At 44.6% G+C, this 16,392-nt stretch overlaps 1 protein-coding gene across 4 annotated transcripts in view; it reads left to right on the top strand.

Moving 5' to 3' along the window:
- The window catches only part of LOC118397275 (numb-like protein), a 61,402-nt gene that overhangs the window by 29,104 nt on the left and 15,906 nt on the right, over positions 1-16,392 (top strand). For 3 of the 4 annotated variants that reach the window (XM_035791880.2, XM_035791882.1, XM_035791879.2), the window contains exons 2-3: positions 9,433-9,583; positions 13,874-13,948. In XM_035791880.2, the coding sequence (XP_035647773.1) occupies positions 9,458-9,583; positions 13,874-13,948 (201 nt within the window). In that variant the 5' untranslated portion in view covers positions 9,433-9,457. Of the gene's footprint in view, positions 1-7,737; positions 7,887-9,432; positions 9,584-13,873; positions 13,949-16,392 lie in introns of those variants that run through there. The other variant, XM_035791881.2, reaches the window with a different exon arrangement.

Below are 16,392 nucleotides of genomic sequence, written 5' to 3'. Positions count from 1 at the left end.
GGAGAGAGAGACAGGGAAAGAGAGAGAGACAGGGAAAGAGAGAGAGACAGGGAAAGAGAGAGAGACAGGGAAAGAGAGAGAGACAGGGAAAGAGAGAGAGACAGGGAAAGAGAGAGAGACAGGGAAAGAGAGAGAGACAGGGAAAGAGAGAGAGACAGGGAAAGAGAGAGAGACAGGGAAAGAGAGAGAGACAGGGAAAGAGAGAGAGACAGGGAAAGAGAGAGAGACAGTGAAAGAGAGAGAGACAGGGAAAGAGAGAGAGACAGGGAAAGAAAGAGGGCTGGAAAGGTACTGTAGATAAGTGTGACGGTAGAATGATATATGATCGGGATTGAGGAGAAACAATGTTTAGTTACACAATGATGGGTGAGAGAGTGGTGCTATGTGATGGATGGTGGTGCTACAGGCAGTAGTTAGCATAGTGACAGTGGAGGAGAGAGCAATTTTTCATGCAAAATTCAAATGTGCATTTCTTATTGAACAAGTTCAGGTATTCCCTCCCTGTTTCATCCTGTTTTCTTCCCTTTGGTGCCTAATGAATAGGACCCAGTGCTGGTGAACTGAGGATAAACAGGGTTGGTGGGGGGTAGAGAGGAGACGTGTCCCAGGCAGACAGGAAGTCTGTGCTGGTTAGAGAGAGTGTCAGTCCGTCAGGCTGAAGACTGCCTTTACACATGACAGCCTCTGTTCCAGCTGTCTCTCCACATCAGCTTTCACACACGCACACCCACCCACGCACACGCACCAGCACACAGCCCACACTCATTATAATATGCGTAACCATCCCGTTCCAGTACACAGGCCTTCATACTGTACTGTAACCTCCAGAGCGTCACTGTTGTATTTGTTCAGTGTTTCCAGTACAGACTACAGATGGTGATGTATTAGCAGTGTTCTGATACAGTTATGTCTTGTCCTCTCCTCAGGGGTTTCTCTGTATCAAATGAACTATGGCTAATGTGACATCGACAGGAAGGACCGCTGACCCCAGAGTTGCGTATCACTGGAATGAAGTGGGGCCGACCTCTTCTCCCAGGGTCAGACAGCAGTCAAAACACTGCTGCCCCTGTTTATGTGGGCTTGGTTCCGCTCCCTCATTCCACAACCACACACACACACAGAGAAGGGGTGGAGGGAGGGGGGGGGTTGGATATGTGGAATGGGGGGAGCGGAAACAGACGGTTGTCGTGGGGACAAGCCAACTCTTTTCTTGCTCTGGGTCGCTCAGTATTTACATTTAGTGTCCGAGAGGCCCCGGAAATTGGATCATCCTGAGGCAGCACAGTGTATATGTGATCTATTAATAAAATGTATTTCTCCACATGAAATACAACATTTTAAATAAATAAATAAAATGCAGTTAACATCATAAAGACGGTTCCTGTTTTTACACAACAGACGTTTGTTTCCTCACGGGGGAACGTTCCTGCAATGCTCCCTGATCTCTAGTAGAATCTAATCACTAGCTGTCTCTCACAGTGTGGTGGCTGCTTGCCCCCTGACCACGGATAGTTGGTCTATTTCTCACTTGCTTTGATAAACGTTTTCCCTGCTCCCTGCCCTGCGGTCAGGCTTTTCTAACTGTGGGAGACCATGATACTTTACCCAGATAACTATATTACCTCAGTAACGGTAATAAACTCAGTCAACTCTGTTGTTCCTCTATAGACTTACCATTACTGAATGAACTAGACTGATGTTCTACTAACCTAGTGTGTGAATGAACTAGACTGATGTTCTACTAACCTAGTGTGTGAATGAACTAGACTGATGTTCTACTAACCTAGTGTGTGAATGAACTAGACTGATGTTCTACTAACCTAGTGTGTGAATTAACTAAACTGATGTTCTACTAACCTAGTGTGTGAATGAACTAGACTGATGTTCTACTAACCTAGTGTGTGAATGAACTAGACTGATGTTCTACTAACCTAGTGTGTGAATGAACTAGACTGATGTTCTACTAACCTAGTGTGTGAATGAACTAGACTGATGTTCTACTAACCTAGTGTGTGAATGAACTAGACTGATGTTCTACTAACCTAGTGTGTGAATGAACTAGACTGATGTTCTACTAACCTAGTGTGTGAATGAACTAGACTGATGTTCTACTAACCTAGTGTGTGAATGAACTAGACTGATGTTCTACTAACCTAGTGTGTGAATGAACTAGACTGATGTTCTACTAACCTAGTGTGCATGTGGAGTGTTTTTTTAAATGTTATTTTTACCCCAATTTTGTGATTACAATCTTGTCTCATCGCTGCAACTCCCCAACTGGCTCGGGAGAGGCGAAGGTCGAGTCATCGAAACCCCAGAACCTTCTTAACACCTGCACCAATGTGTTGGAGGAAACACTGTTCGGCTGACGACCGAAGTCAGCCTGCAGGCACCCGGCCCGGCCCGCCAGGAGGAGTCGCTAGAGCGTGATGAGCCAAGTAAAGCTTCCCCGGGCCGAACCCTCCCCTAACCTGGACGATTGTGCGTCGCCCTATGGGACTCCTGGTCACGGCCGTTAATGACACAGCCTGGGATCAAACCCCAAGTTGTATTGACGTGACAACGTGGCGGCGCAGAGCCTTTAGACCGCAGCGCCACTCGAGAAGGCCTATATGGAGTGGTTTTGTTTCAAACACTGCTTCCAAAGTCTTGAACAGGAATACGCATTTTCTATAGACAAATTGAAATTCTGTTCCTCTCAAATTAATTTAGGATGATTTATCTCTAAATTCACTATCTTTGTGTGTACTCTGATGTTCCACTGTGAGTGGCCTCAATGCTGTGTGTTTATGTGTGGTGGCCCAACTCAAATGTTTTACTGATGATTTACTATGCTAGAGTCCATCCTAGTTTTATTAGCCTGTTTCACCACTATCTGTCTCTCATTTTTCCTGTTGCCTATCCTCTCACTCCTCTCTCTCACAATTCAATTTCAATTCAATTTCAATTTAAGGAGCTTTATTGGCATGGGAAACATATGTTTACATAGCTAAAGCAAGTGAAATAGATAATACATTAAACGATAGCAAGTGAAATAGATAAAAAAAATAATTGTCTTTCTCTCTTTCTCCATCTGTTTGCTATCGTTTACCTCCAACTACTAATACACACACACACACACACACACACACACACACACACACACACACACACACACACACACACACACACACACACACACACACACACACACACACACACACACACACACACACACACACACACACACACACACACCTCTTTCTCATCTTTGTTTTGTCTTTCTCCCCGTTTGGTTTCTCTCATAACTGCATACTGGTCTTGTTTTTATATCTTTTCACTTCATTTTCTCTGACACACACGCACACGCACACACACACACACACACACACACACACACACACACACACACACACACACACACACACACACACACACACACACACACACACACACACACACACACACACACACACACACACACACACACACACACACACACACACACACACACACACACACACACTCTCCCTCCTGCCTGCTCTACTTCTCTGATTCCTGTTGTTAATATCTCAGGGGTTTATGTGCACCGTGACTGAGAGAGAAAAGAAAGCCCATGTAGCTGTAATCTAGTGCTCTGATTCCAGGCTTGTATATCTGTGGCTAGAGCAAGGTGAAGGGAGGAGGAGGAGGTGATGGAGAGATGCAAAGGAGGAATATAGGTCAGACTGCCAGAGATGGAAATAGGGAGAAGGTTGATTAACTCACAGAGGAGAGAAAATCTTAGAAAAGGGTGTAAGAACAAAGGTATTCAATATGTCACGGTTCGTATAACAGATGCACAGAGAGACACAGGGCGAGAAAGGGAGACATTCAGAGAGAGAGAGAGATGTAGAGAGAGAGAGGCATGTTTCTTATGCACACTGTCACACAATAATACCCACCACCCAAAGCCAGCCCAATCCCATGTTGCATGTGGAGACACTGCCATATGGGGTGGTATGTTTCCCCACTAGCTGTGTGTCTGGATGGCTTACGGTGACGCTGGCCAGGGACACACAGTGGGAGAGGACTGTCGCTTTCCCAGCTCACGGCTGTAGCTTGTCTCTCTCCCTCTCTCTCTCTCTCTCTCTCTCTCTCTCTCTCTCTCTCTCTCTCTCTCTCTCTCTCTCTCTCTCTCTCTCTCTCTCTCTCTCTCATTCTCTCTCTCATTCTCTCTCTATTTATGTATCTCTCTCTCTCTCATTCTCTCTCTCTAGTTCTCTCTCTCTATTTATGTATCTCTCTCGTTCACTCTCCATTTATGTATCTCTCTCTCGTTCTCTCTCTCGCTCTCTCTCTCTCTCTATTTATGTATCTCTCTCGTTCTCTCTCTCTCGTTCTCTCTCTATTTATGTATATATCTCTCTCTCATCTCTCTCTCGTTTTCTCTCTCTCTCTCTCTCTCTCTCTCTCTCTCTCTCTCTCTCTCTCTCTCTCTCTCTCTCTCTCTATTTATGTATATCTCTCTCTCTCGTTCTCTCGTTCTCTCTCTCTCTCTCTCTCTCTCTCTCTCTCTCTCTCTCTCTCTCTCTCTCTCTCTCTCTCTCTCTCTCTCTCTCTATTTATGTATATCTCTCTCTCGTTCTCTCTCTCTCTCTCTCTCTCTCCATCGTCATTCTCTCTCCCACCCATGGAGCAGGTCTAACTCAGAGAGACACTCTTAAAGGGACAGGCCACTGCTGCAACTCCATCCTGCAGCCTCAGACACAGACACATGAGAGAGGAGGAGGAGATGGATAGAGAAGATACCACTAATACACACACACACACACACACACACACATTTTAGGGTATCTGAGGGGGAGAGAGGATAGAGTCCTTGCGGCTGGTCTACAGACATTTATAGTTGCTGTTTTGTGTTGATAAGGATGACAATGAATAAAGCTAATACTATTTATTGTATTTGAATATATATCTGAAGCCCACAGTTCCTCACACTGTACAAGACAATACACCTTAAGATGCAGGGAGGGTTGGACTTGGCATTGGAGGCTGACAGATGCAGCTTTCTCCTCAGTACAGGTTTCTTGGCGCGTTACAATGCGTTTTCGAGCGCCGCTGTGGTTGTGTCTGCCAGCCAAACAGTGGGAGTGGGTTTTAGGGAGGAGTGTGTATGAAGGAGTGAGGACTGGTATATGTGTTATTGGCCAGCTGTGTGGTGGCTCCTCCTGGTTGTTTAGATTGGCTGTGATTGGTGCCCTGACAGTTTGCCCTCGAGCTGTATGCTGTTCTAATGGTGCTGCTCTGGCTGAAGGGCGTACTACACACACACACACACACACACACACACACACACACACACACACACACACACACACACACACACACACACACACACACACACACACACACACACACACACACACACACACACACACACACACACACACACACACACACACAGACACACAGACACACACACACTCTCAAACTCTCTCTCTCCTGTCGCCAATGTAATATCAACATTGGGGCTAACAAACAGGACTCCCAAGCTATAACTCATATATTGTCACTGTTTCATTCAAAGGTCTCCGTTGCCAAACATGGAGTGCTGTGCAAAATGTTTAGATTAGTCTCTTAAACTGTGCTGTGCAATATTTTAGTAGTGTTTAAACAACGTGTTTCCTGCCTGATTAGTTGTGAATGTGAATCTCAGAGAGGCAGAGAGGCAAAGAGAGAGAGAGAGGCAAAGAGAGAGAGAGAGGCAAAGAGAGAGAGAGAGGCAAAGAGAGAGAGAGAGGCAAAGAGAGAGAGAGAGGCAAAGCGAGAGAGAGAGGCAAAGCGAGAGAGAGAGAGTCAAAGAAAGAGAGAGAGAGAGAGAGAGAGAGAGAGAGAGAGAGAGAGAGAGAGAGAGAGAGAGAGAGAGAGAGAGAGAGAGAGAGAGAGAGAGAGAGAGAGAGAGAGAGAGAGAGAGAGAGGCAAAGAGAGAGAGAGAGAGAGAGAGAGGCAAAGAAAGGCAGAAAGAGAGACATTAAGTAAGAAACGGGGTGAGGGAAAGAGCAAACCAGGAGGATATCTTCAGTCTACGGTAAACAAAATAAAGACAAAAAGCCATAAGTCATTCCCCGACCAAACACACTTTCCCAGTACAATGTACTCCAGATGTCTTCAAATGAAAATATTGGGCGAGGTGCAACTTTTTGTTCATAGTTGAAACTTGGCATAGGCCCATACTGTGTATGTGTGTGTGTGTGTGTGAGAGAGAGTGTGAGAGAGTGTGTGAGAGTGTGAGTGTGTGTGTGTTTATCCTCAAAAGGAAAATTCAGGGGACATTTCGCCGGGTCCCACAATGAAAAAGGTTATTTTAGACTTAGGGGCTAGGGTTAGAAGTTAGGGTTAGGTTAAGGGTTTGGGGTTAGGTTAAGGTTTATGAGTTAGGGAAAATAGGATTTGGAATGGGAATCAATTGTTTGGTCCCCACTAAGATAGTAAAACAAATATGTGTGTGTGTGTGTATTTTGTGTGAAATTAATATGCATGTGTGTCTTATTTATGTGAGTGATTTGTAGACTGGGAAACTCACGCTCTCTTTTCTCCCTCTTTTTTACTTTTTGTTGTTATGCTGAACTGTGAACTCCAGCTGGTTCTCATTGCAGGAAGGAGTTGGATGAGACTTGGGCCTAAGTGCATGTCTGTGTCTGTGTCGGTGTCTGTGTGTCGATCTGTCTGTACTCAGCCGTGGAGATGCATGTTTTGTAAAGCTACAGTGGTCTAGGAAGTTGGGGTGTAAAAGTGGATGAAGTGTTGTCAAAGTTTCCTGCACTCTGGCTGTAGTTTGGTCTGGCAGTGCCAGTGTGTCGTCCTCTGAATGCCGGGTCTGTACTGACTGGGGTGAGTGGCAGGGCGCTCGGTGCAGGGGGTTGATACCCTGGCAGAAAGAAGCAAGCACCAACACTGTGACCTCAATCAGATCAGATTGAGATTTCAAAGTCTCCTCCCTCCCTCCTCCCTCTGCCCCGTCTTCATCTTTTATTCCACTTCTCTTTTCCTCTCCTTTTCTGACACTTTCCCTCCCACTCTCTCATTCCCCTCCTTCTCTGTTACCGTCTCTCCCTCTATCTATTTCTCTCTCTCTCCATACTTCTCGTTTCCCTCCCCTCTGTCCCTCTGCGGCCTCCTTGGCAGGAGCTCAGCCGTTAGGTCACATGACCTCATAGCAAGTCGATTAGATCAGCCCTGAAACTGGAGTACAACACTCAGAGCCTTGGCCCCTCCCTGCCCTGCCTCCCCCAGCCCTGGACCCTCCCTGTGCTGGACTGGTCCCCCATGTCCCGGGGCCTGTGGCAGGGTGCTAAGCCCACTCCACTGCTCCTTCCCTGGGGGGCCATCTGACGTCCAGCCGCCCCCCTGCACCTGCTCCAGAGGGGGTGCCGGCCAGGTGCCATGCTGCCGGCATGCTGCCCAGAAACACCCCTCCCGGCCTCTGAGGGACATGCCACTCTTGGCAGAAGCCACATGCCAGCCATGCCAGCCATGAGTAAAGACACCCGTGTACCCCGTAAACAGATCCTAATGTGCCTGTACACACACCCAATTTTACACACACTTTCACTTAAGCCGTGCCATGCCTCACACCTGCTACCCATCCCGTAAGGTGACAGAGCTGTGTGTATGTGTGTGTCCCAGACTTATCTAATAGCAGTGTGTTTGAGTCAGTAAATAAACCTTGGCCTGTGTGTTTTAAGGGAGGAAAACAGTTCTACAGGGCTGACAGATCTAGATCAGCTGATTATACTTTCTGATCAAACTTTTGGGAACACTTCAACACATCAACTAGACAAATACTTAGTGAAAGCCAGGAGAAAGGAATGCCGAAGCTTGGGGCGTGATCGCTGAGATGCCCAAGATCTGAGATGCCCAAGATGGTAAGATCATTTGTCTGTTCCGCTTTAAACGGGCCGTGCGATATTCTGAGATGGTTCTTTTTTTCTGGTTCAGTGTTCATACTTGCAGAGTGAGAAACTGACTCCCACAAAAAATGACTCATTAGCATTTTTAAACAGGACTTGTTTTGATGGTGTCATGTTTCATTATCAAGACGTTGAAATTACCAATGCAAAACAGGTATTCTGGCTGAATGACCTGTGTGTGTGTGTGTGTGTGTGTGTGTGTGTGTGTGTGTGTGTGTGTGTGTGTGTGTGTGTGTGTGTGTGTGTGTGTGTGTGTGTGTGTGTAATTCCAATGTTCAAAGCCCACAGGATGAAAGGACCGTCTGGGGTTTGTGGACTAATCTACCTGTAAGCCTTTTGACTCTAAACATTGATGGAAATGTGATTAAACACATCTAATCGAGAGAGCTCTGTATAGATATTTGATGATGATAATATGGATTCAATTACTAGGTTGTGGTGGGTGTGTAAAACACTACTGTCATCAATTTCAAATCATCAAATCAAATTCTGTTGGTCACATACACATAGTTAGCAGCGAAATGAGTGTAGTGAAATGCTTGTGCTTCTAGTTCCGACAGTGCAGTAATATCTAACAAGTAATCTAACAATTCCCAAACAACTACCTAATGCACACAAATCTAAAGGGGGAATGAGAATATGTACATATCAGTATATGGATGAGCGATGGCCGAGCGACATAGGCAAGGTGCAGTAGATGGTATAAAATACAGTTTAAACATGTGAGATGAGTAATGTAAGATATGTAAACATTATTAAGTGGCATTGTTTAAAGTGACTAGTGATCCATTTATTAAAGTGTCCAGTAATTGGGTCTCAATGTAGGCAGCAGCCTGTTTAGCAGTCTGATGGCCTTGAGATAGAAGCTGTTTTTCAGTCTCTCGGTCCTAGTTTTGATGCACCTGTACTGACCTCGCCTTCTGGATGATAGCAGCATGAACAGGCAGTGGCTCGGGTGGTTGTTGTCCTTGATGATCTTTTTGGCCTTCCTGTGACATCAGGTTCTGTAGGTGTCGTGGAGGGCAGGTAGTTTGCCCCCGGTGATGCGTTGTAAAGACCACAACACCCTACGGAGAGCCTTGCGGTTGAGGGCGTTGCAGTTGTAATACAGCCCGACAGGATGCTCTCGATTGTGCATCTGTAAACATTTGTCAATGTTTTGGGTGACAAGCCAAATTTCTTCAGCCTCCTGAGGTTGAAGAGGCGCTGTTGAGCCTTCTTCACCACACTGTGTGGGTGGACCATTTCAGTTTGTCTATGATGTGTACACCAAGGAACTTAAAATGTTCCACATGTTACAGTGTTGTCTACACTTGATTTCTTTAAAATGGAGTTTGCCCCTCTGGGCCACCATAGTTGTCTCTCTCGCTTTCAGAGCAGAGGTGCCATTTCTTGTCATTGTCGTTTCACCTCTATGATAACACCCTCCCGCCCCTTCGCTGTCAAGAGTGCACCCTTAACACATACTGACCTCGCCCCCTGTGTGTCTTTGTCTCCATAGCAACAGGGAGCCCCAGACCCCGGAGATGAATAAGCTGCGTCAGAGCCTGCGCAGGAAGAAGCCCACCTACGTGCCGGAGGCCAGTAGACCCCACCAGTGGCAGGCAGACGAGGAGGCCGTACGCAAGGGCAAATGCAACTTCCCTGTCAGGGTAAGACTGAGACCCCTGTCCTGGGACCTGGTCTTAAGCTGACTCTTAACTAAACCTCAACCTAACTCTTATCACTCTTAATCTTTTGGTTCAAAATATTGAGGTATAAGATTCAATTGGCATACTATCTGGGACAACAGGGAAGGAAGTTATATTTCATCTTACAAAATCACGCCTAACTCTAGCCTTAGATCTAACTTAGTTCTGACTTTTACTCTTATCCTAACTCTTATCCACACCACGATAAACAATATTCTCTGGTCTGATGAAACCAAGTTGAACCCTTTGGTCTGAATGCCATACGTCATGCCTGGAGGAAACCTGGCACCATCCCTATGGTGAAGCATGGTGGTGGCAGTATCATGCTGTGGGGATGTTTTTCAGTGGCAGGGACTGGGAGACTAGTCAGGATTGAGGCAAAGATGAACGGAGCAAAGTACAGAGAGATCCTTGATGAAAACCTCATCCATAGTGCTCAGATCCTCAGACTGGGGTGAAGGTTCACCTTCCTACAGGACAACGGCCCTAAGCACACAGCCAAGACAACTCAGGAGTGGCTTCGGGACAAGTCTCTGAATGTCCTTGAGTGGATCTGCAGAGAAACTCCCCAACTCTGCCAAGCTTGTATCGTCATATCCAAGAAGACTTGATGCTGTAATCACTGCCAAAGGTGCTTCAACAAAGTACTGAGTAAAGGGTCTGTCAAAAAAAATCTAAAAACCTATTTTTGCTTTGTCTTTATGGGGTATTGTGTGTAGATTGATGAGGGGGGAAAACGATTGAATCCATTTTAGAATGAGGCTGTAACGTGACAAAATGTGGAAAAACTCAAGGGGTGCGAATACTTTCCGAAGCCCATTGTAGATATACCCTTCCGTTTCTCCAGGACCTGTGACTTTCTTTGGGACCTTCATCCATAGACGGGGTTGAGCAGATTTCACAGGTCTCTGAATCTGAGGTTAGGAAACATAGAAATTAGACAAGGACTTGTTTCATTATTCTCAAGTCATTTAACATTTGATATTTCGTTGCAATTGTGTTTTTGTATTCATAGTCATAGTTCTCTCTTTGGGACTGGAAATCTGTTCATTAGCTAACGAGCTTAGCTACTAGCTAGGTAGCTAATGTTGTTGTTTTTAGCAGATCAAGCTAACGTTTGTGTCATAAAAAATATATATATTGGATTTCTGTCTCTCCTATTTATATGTAGAAATCTAGCTAGCTATCTGACGTTACCTGGAATAGATGGTTAACTTGATAAACAGCTTGCCTGTGTGCTGCACATAATCCCAGTGCCACCACCTCCTGCTGCTAGCATTACTATCCATGCAGGAAATGCAGCCCGCTGCGATGCTTCTTTGGGAAATCTATAAACATCAATTTTTAAAAAATAGATGAAACCCTGGTTGCCAGGGCCATCCCATGTGCAAATACTATGGTCAAAATAATAATTTTAACCTTGAGAAAACCACTAGACCAGGGGTCTCCAACTTTTTTCTAGCATGAGAGATACTTTAAAAAAATATAGCAAAATATTACTATTTTTATAGCATTTAAATAGGCACATTCTTCTCTTCTACTCTACCCTGCAACTCATCCCTCTGTCCTTAGTGTACAATAGATGTCATTATAGCTTGTAAAATAGTACAGTTTTAAAATGATATTTTCTATTTTCTTGAATTCTGTTTTTGCTGGTTTATTTTTCCTGGTGTAGAATTTTAAAAACTGTTTTACTCTCAAAAGTACAAATATTCATAGAGAAATAACGAAAATTGATCTTCTGAGTCCATGCTTAAATCAATGCTTAAATCACATCAGATTACATTTTTTTTTAGGTAAACAAAGATTTTTGTCTGTAATTCCTTTAGGGTGGGGAAATGTGAATGTGGCTTTGATTGGCATAAAGCCGGGAGCTTTATGTTTATGACAGTTTGTAATGGAACAAATGAAAAAATGCAGGTACTTTCATAATTGCTTGGCGAGCTTCTGTTAGCTTGCGGTCTACCCCTGAATTATACTAAGTACACTAGCTTAGCTAGCTAGCTGTTTACAGCCGTGATGGAACAGCTGTTGGTTTACAAACGCATCGGAAGTTGTTTGGGGTTCTCCTCAAAAAGCTGTTAAAAAGGTCTATACAAATTCAAGTTTATTGGTCGCGTACGGTAGCGAAATGTTTATAGAACTAGGAACAAGGCGACCATGTCTGTCGGTGCCATCTTGCTACAAGAGCATAGCAGCAGTTGTTTGGAGCACATAGCAGCAGTGTTTGTAGGCAGGCCAAAGTCTACACAAGGTGTCTCTCTCTGTTTCTCTCTCTCTCTCTCTCTCTCTTTCTCGCTCCCTTTATTTCTCTCTCTATCTCCCTCTCGCCAAAGTTCCCTCTAAACTGTGCGTGGGTACGCAGCACCCCTGGACTGCTGCACAGAATAAATATCAGCCTGCGCAGAGAAGCACAAGATTGAACTTCACTCAGCTTTCTAGAGTTTTCCCCGTCAGTTAACACTATCAACGGTTCCCTTTACTGTGGGAATTGTGATCGAATCAACAAAATATTAGCCACTTTCAATGCAACATACCGAAACAAAACAAACTATGCAAGACTTAGTATGCAAAATGAACAATATAAGATATTTTGTTGTAGTCAGAACACATCAGAGTAGGATTCTATTGCAATGACACCACTACTCAGCCCGTACTCTACACAGACCGGTGCGCCATATCCAATCAAAGCTGCAGTAGCCTACTGTATATGCAAATAGACCATTGCCATATATGGATCTGTGCCATTCACTTTGAACTGGACTGTGTTTACAGCATCAGCGGTTGTGGGTAGATGCGCTTGTTTTGAGATCAACGTGAGAGCTACATGTAGTGGTGTGTGTACATTTGTTCATATCCTTTGCTAGTTAGTGAGTTATTACCCCAGTTATAGATCCTTTGTAGTCAGCAATGGGGGAGTGATTGCTTCCAACAAGAACACAAAACGTGTGTATTTCTAGACAGCTTTTTTTTTTGTCTAAAATGGCAGTGTTGTATTTTGAGAAAGCTTATTCAAGCCTAAGTAGGCAATAGGCAGAGGGTAGCATCATTTGTCTAATTTTCGGTAATAATGGTATGGGAATAATGCTGGTTTTATTTTGTAAAGTGGTTTCTTGCATCAAACAACATGTTCAGTCACCTCCTTGTCTGAAGGACATGTTGATAAACAGGCTAATGTCAAGCCCTGCATGTTTTTTTCAAAAGCTTTATGGAATGTAGGCCTACACTGAACACCACTCATTGGCTGCTACTGTAGGCTGAATGTAGAACAGCTATTTCCATGTTAAAATGTTATTGTATGCGTTTTCTCCATTGTTCGGCCTACATTATGAGAGCCACAGAAGCTGACCGCTGTTAAAACTAACTTAAAGTGGGTAGAGCCTCAGTGTTCACAGCAAAAGCACGCCGGAAGTTGCACAAAGTTGAAGTTTGAGCTCAGCAGACCTGAAATTTGCTCAGTGATGAAACAATTTTGAGAGAACATTGCTTGTCTCTCTCTCTCTCTCTCTCTCTCTCTCTCTCTCTCTCTCTCTCTCTCTCTCTCTCTCTCATTTTCTCTGTCCACTTTCACTCAGCCACACAACTCTAAATGGGCTAAATAAAGTGACTCGCTTTCAAAAGGCCTCTGCGGAAAGATAGTATACAATCTACTGTATTTGAGGCAGCTTTTCTTAGGGGTCCTTCTGTAGCTCAGTTGGTAGAGCATGGCGCTTGTAACGCCAGGGTAGTGGGTTCGATCCCCGGGACCACCCATACGTAGAATGTATGCACACATGACTGTAAGTTGCTTTGGATAAAAGCGTCTGCTAAATGGCATATATTATTATTATTATTATTATATTATTTTCTGTATGTTTTTCACTCTGCTGGCTTGGCTCAGAGGAATGGGTTTGTATTTGACAAAAAAAAGCTTGGGCAACCTAATTGTCTCTCCAAGGGCCTCCGATGCGCCACAGGGAACTCTGTGGGACAGGAAATCTAATCCCGTAAAAGGTCTCTTATCCTCCCTCATTCATCCTCATTATTGGCAACTAACACGGTCTGGTAGCTCACTTTGGAATGGAAGGACACTATTTTGTGATCATGTGAATGCAGAGGGTATTAAATAGATTGCATAGGTTACTTGGGCATATTTGTGTGTTCATGCAGTTTGTATGAATCTTCATAATAGCCTTTGCGTCTCCCTCTCGGTTTTTAAATGTTCTCTCTCTCTTTCTGTTGTTGTTTCTATCCCTCTTTCTCTCTCTGTAGTACCTGGGTCTGGTGGAGGTGGAGGAATCCAGAGGGATGCATGTGTGTGAGGAGGCTGTCAAAAAGCTCAAAATTGTAAGTATTCTTCCACTCTAAACCCCTGCAGGTACCTCTGTTGTATTTCTGTTTACGTAGGCTGCCATGTTTTGTTGTATAGGCAGGTATTTTTATCCTGGTGTGTGTGTGTGTGTGTGTGTGTGTGTGTGTGTGTGTGTGTGTGTGTGTGTGTGTGTGTGTGTGTGTGTGTGTGTGTGTGTGTGTGTGTGTGTGTGTGTGTGTGTGTGTGTGTGTGTGTGTGTGCACTCTAGCATGTGTGTATCTCTTCTATCATTTAGCCTTCATCAGAAAGTCTGCTGCACCCCTGTCATCTCCTTTGTCACTTTTCTTTTACCTATAAACACACTCAGTTCCCTCTCTCTCCCTCCCTTTCTCTTTCTCTCTCCAATCTGCAGTATAGTGATTGGCTGTGATTCTGGCTGGTAGTCAGGGAGCAACTCTTTGCTTCTCTCGGAGGCTCTCCTCCTCTTCCTCTCCCACTACCTTCTCTCCTTCACTTTACCTTGTTTTTCACACGCTCCTCTATGTTTTACATCATGCTCCTCCACCTCTCCTCTAGTTCAGTGCTCCTCCACCTCTCCTCTCGTTCAGTACTCCTCCACCTCTCCTCTAGTTCAGTGCTCCTCCACCTCTCCTCTCGTTCAGTGCTCCTCCACCTCTCATCTCACTGCCTCAACTCTCTTCCTTCCCCTCTCCTTTACTCTCCCCTCGCGCTTTCTCTTTGGGATTATGCAAAATACTGACGCTTCATCGGTTTGCCACGCTTTTCAAAGTCATTTCCTGCAGCGCTCTGTCTCCCTCATCTCGCTCTTTCTCCTTCTCTCGCATGCACACACACACACACACACACGCACACACACACACACACACACACACACACAAATCTCAGCCCCTCAGCAGGAATACTGCTCTCCCAGCTACCCTCATATGTTGATGGTATTTTTAGCCTGGCCTTGTTCTGGTGCCCCCTGCTGAATAGATAGAGAGGCTTGTGAAGTGAGACAGCCAGCAGGCTTCCCTCAGTAGGATACCCGCCTCTATTTCTCTTTATCTACTGCCTCCTACAGAGAAACAGAACAACTGGGGCATGCATTCCACTATTGCCACTTGAGGACAATGAAAACCCTTAGATCTACTATACAGCCATATGTTTTAGGCCTCTGGTGATCTGACTGCACCGGTCCTGCAGCATCAGTCAGATAAATTCACAATTGATGATGCCAGGCCAGAGTGATAGAATGGCCCTGTGGTGTGAGTGTGTTGGATGAGAGTGGTGCTCTCTCTCTCTCTCTCGCTCTCTCTCGCTCTCCCTCGCTCTCCCCCTCCCTCAATCCCTCCCTCCCAATACAATTACATTTTAATGACTTTATTGTTATGATGTAACAATGTACATATTGCCAAAGCGTACTTTGGAAATTAAGTGATTCATTAATTTATAATATTAACACAATCAAAATAATAATAATCAAGATTGTTAACGGGACAATCAGTAACAACAATAACAATAACAATGGCATAGAGGACATGTGCAGGTTGGTTGGTCTGTCAGACACTGTGCCTCATCTTATGGCAGGCAGCAATGTAGTGCGCTGTTCACCCACAGTTCTCTGTGTCCTCGCCCAACCGGGCTGGTAGCCTATTTTCACCAGAGAGGTCATTGAAACCTTAAATAAGGGTTTCACAATTGGTTAAATGACACTAATTGTTTTACACTGTATTTTGTACATTTAGTCAGGAAATGCCGCTCTGTCTCGAGTTCTGCCGGGGTGCAGTGGTTGCACAGCCTTTCCTCTAAAGGGAGCCAGGTTTTCCTGTGTCGACCCTCCTCAATGGCAAGGCTGTGCTTACTAAGCCCGTACTTTGTCAAGGTTTTTCTATGGTTTTGATCAGTGACCATGGCCAAATAGTTTGTCATGGTGTACTATTGATTTAGGGTCGGATAGCACAGCATTTTGCTTTGTGCTTGTGTTTCCCAATAGGTCATGTAGTCTTGTTTAGACTGTGTTGTAATTTGATTTATTCTGATTGATTGGATGTTCTGGTCCTGAGGCGTCGGTGTTTTAGTAGAACAGGATTGTGAACTCAGCCCCAGGACTCTTGGCATTGCAGAGCCTGGTAATAATATGTGAGGCGGTCACTGTATTTTAGATGTTTCCAAAACGTAATTGCTGTTTTTTTGTATTTATTATTCAGTGGATATTGGCCTAATTCTGACCTGCATGCGTTGTTTGTAGTTTTCCTCTGGACATGTAGGAGAATCTTAAAGAACTCTGCATGCAGGGTTTGTTCCATTGGGTGAAATCTTGTTTTGCAAGTGGACCCCACACTTCGCTTCCATTAAGTGCAATGAGAGATTCAATTCGTTTTAGACAAATGTAAATTGGTATTTCAATTTTTTTTTTTATGGCGTAGAATGCCCTGTGTACTTTCTCTCTCAGTTCATTTACTGTCTCATGTAGGTG

The sequence above is a fragment of the Oncorhynchus keta genome, chromosome 18 (genome assembly GCF_023373465.1).
Source record: "Oncorhynchus keta strain PuntledgeMale-10-30-2019 chromosome 18, Oket_V2, whole genome shotgun sequence".
NCBI classification, from domain to species: Eukaryota; Metazoa; Chordata; class Actinopteri; order Salmoniformes; family Salmonidae; genus Oncorhynchus; species Oncorhynchus keta.
This window is presented reverse-complemented; position numbering and strand designations above follow the sequence as displayed.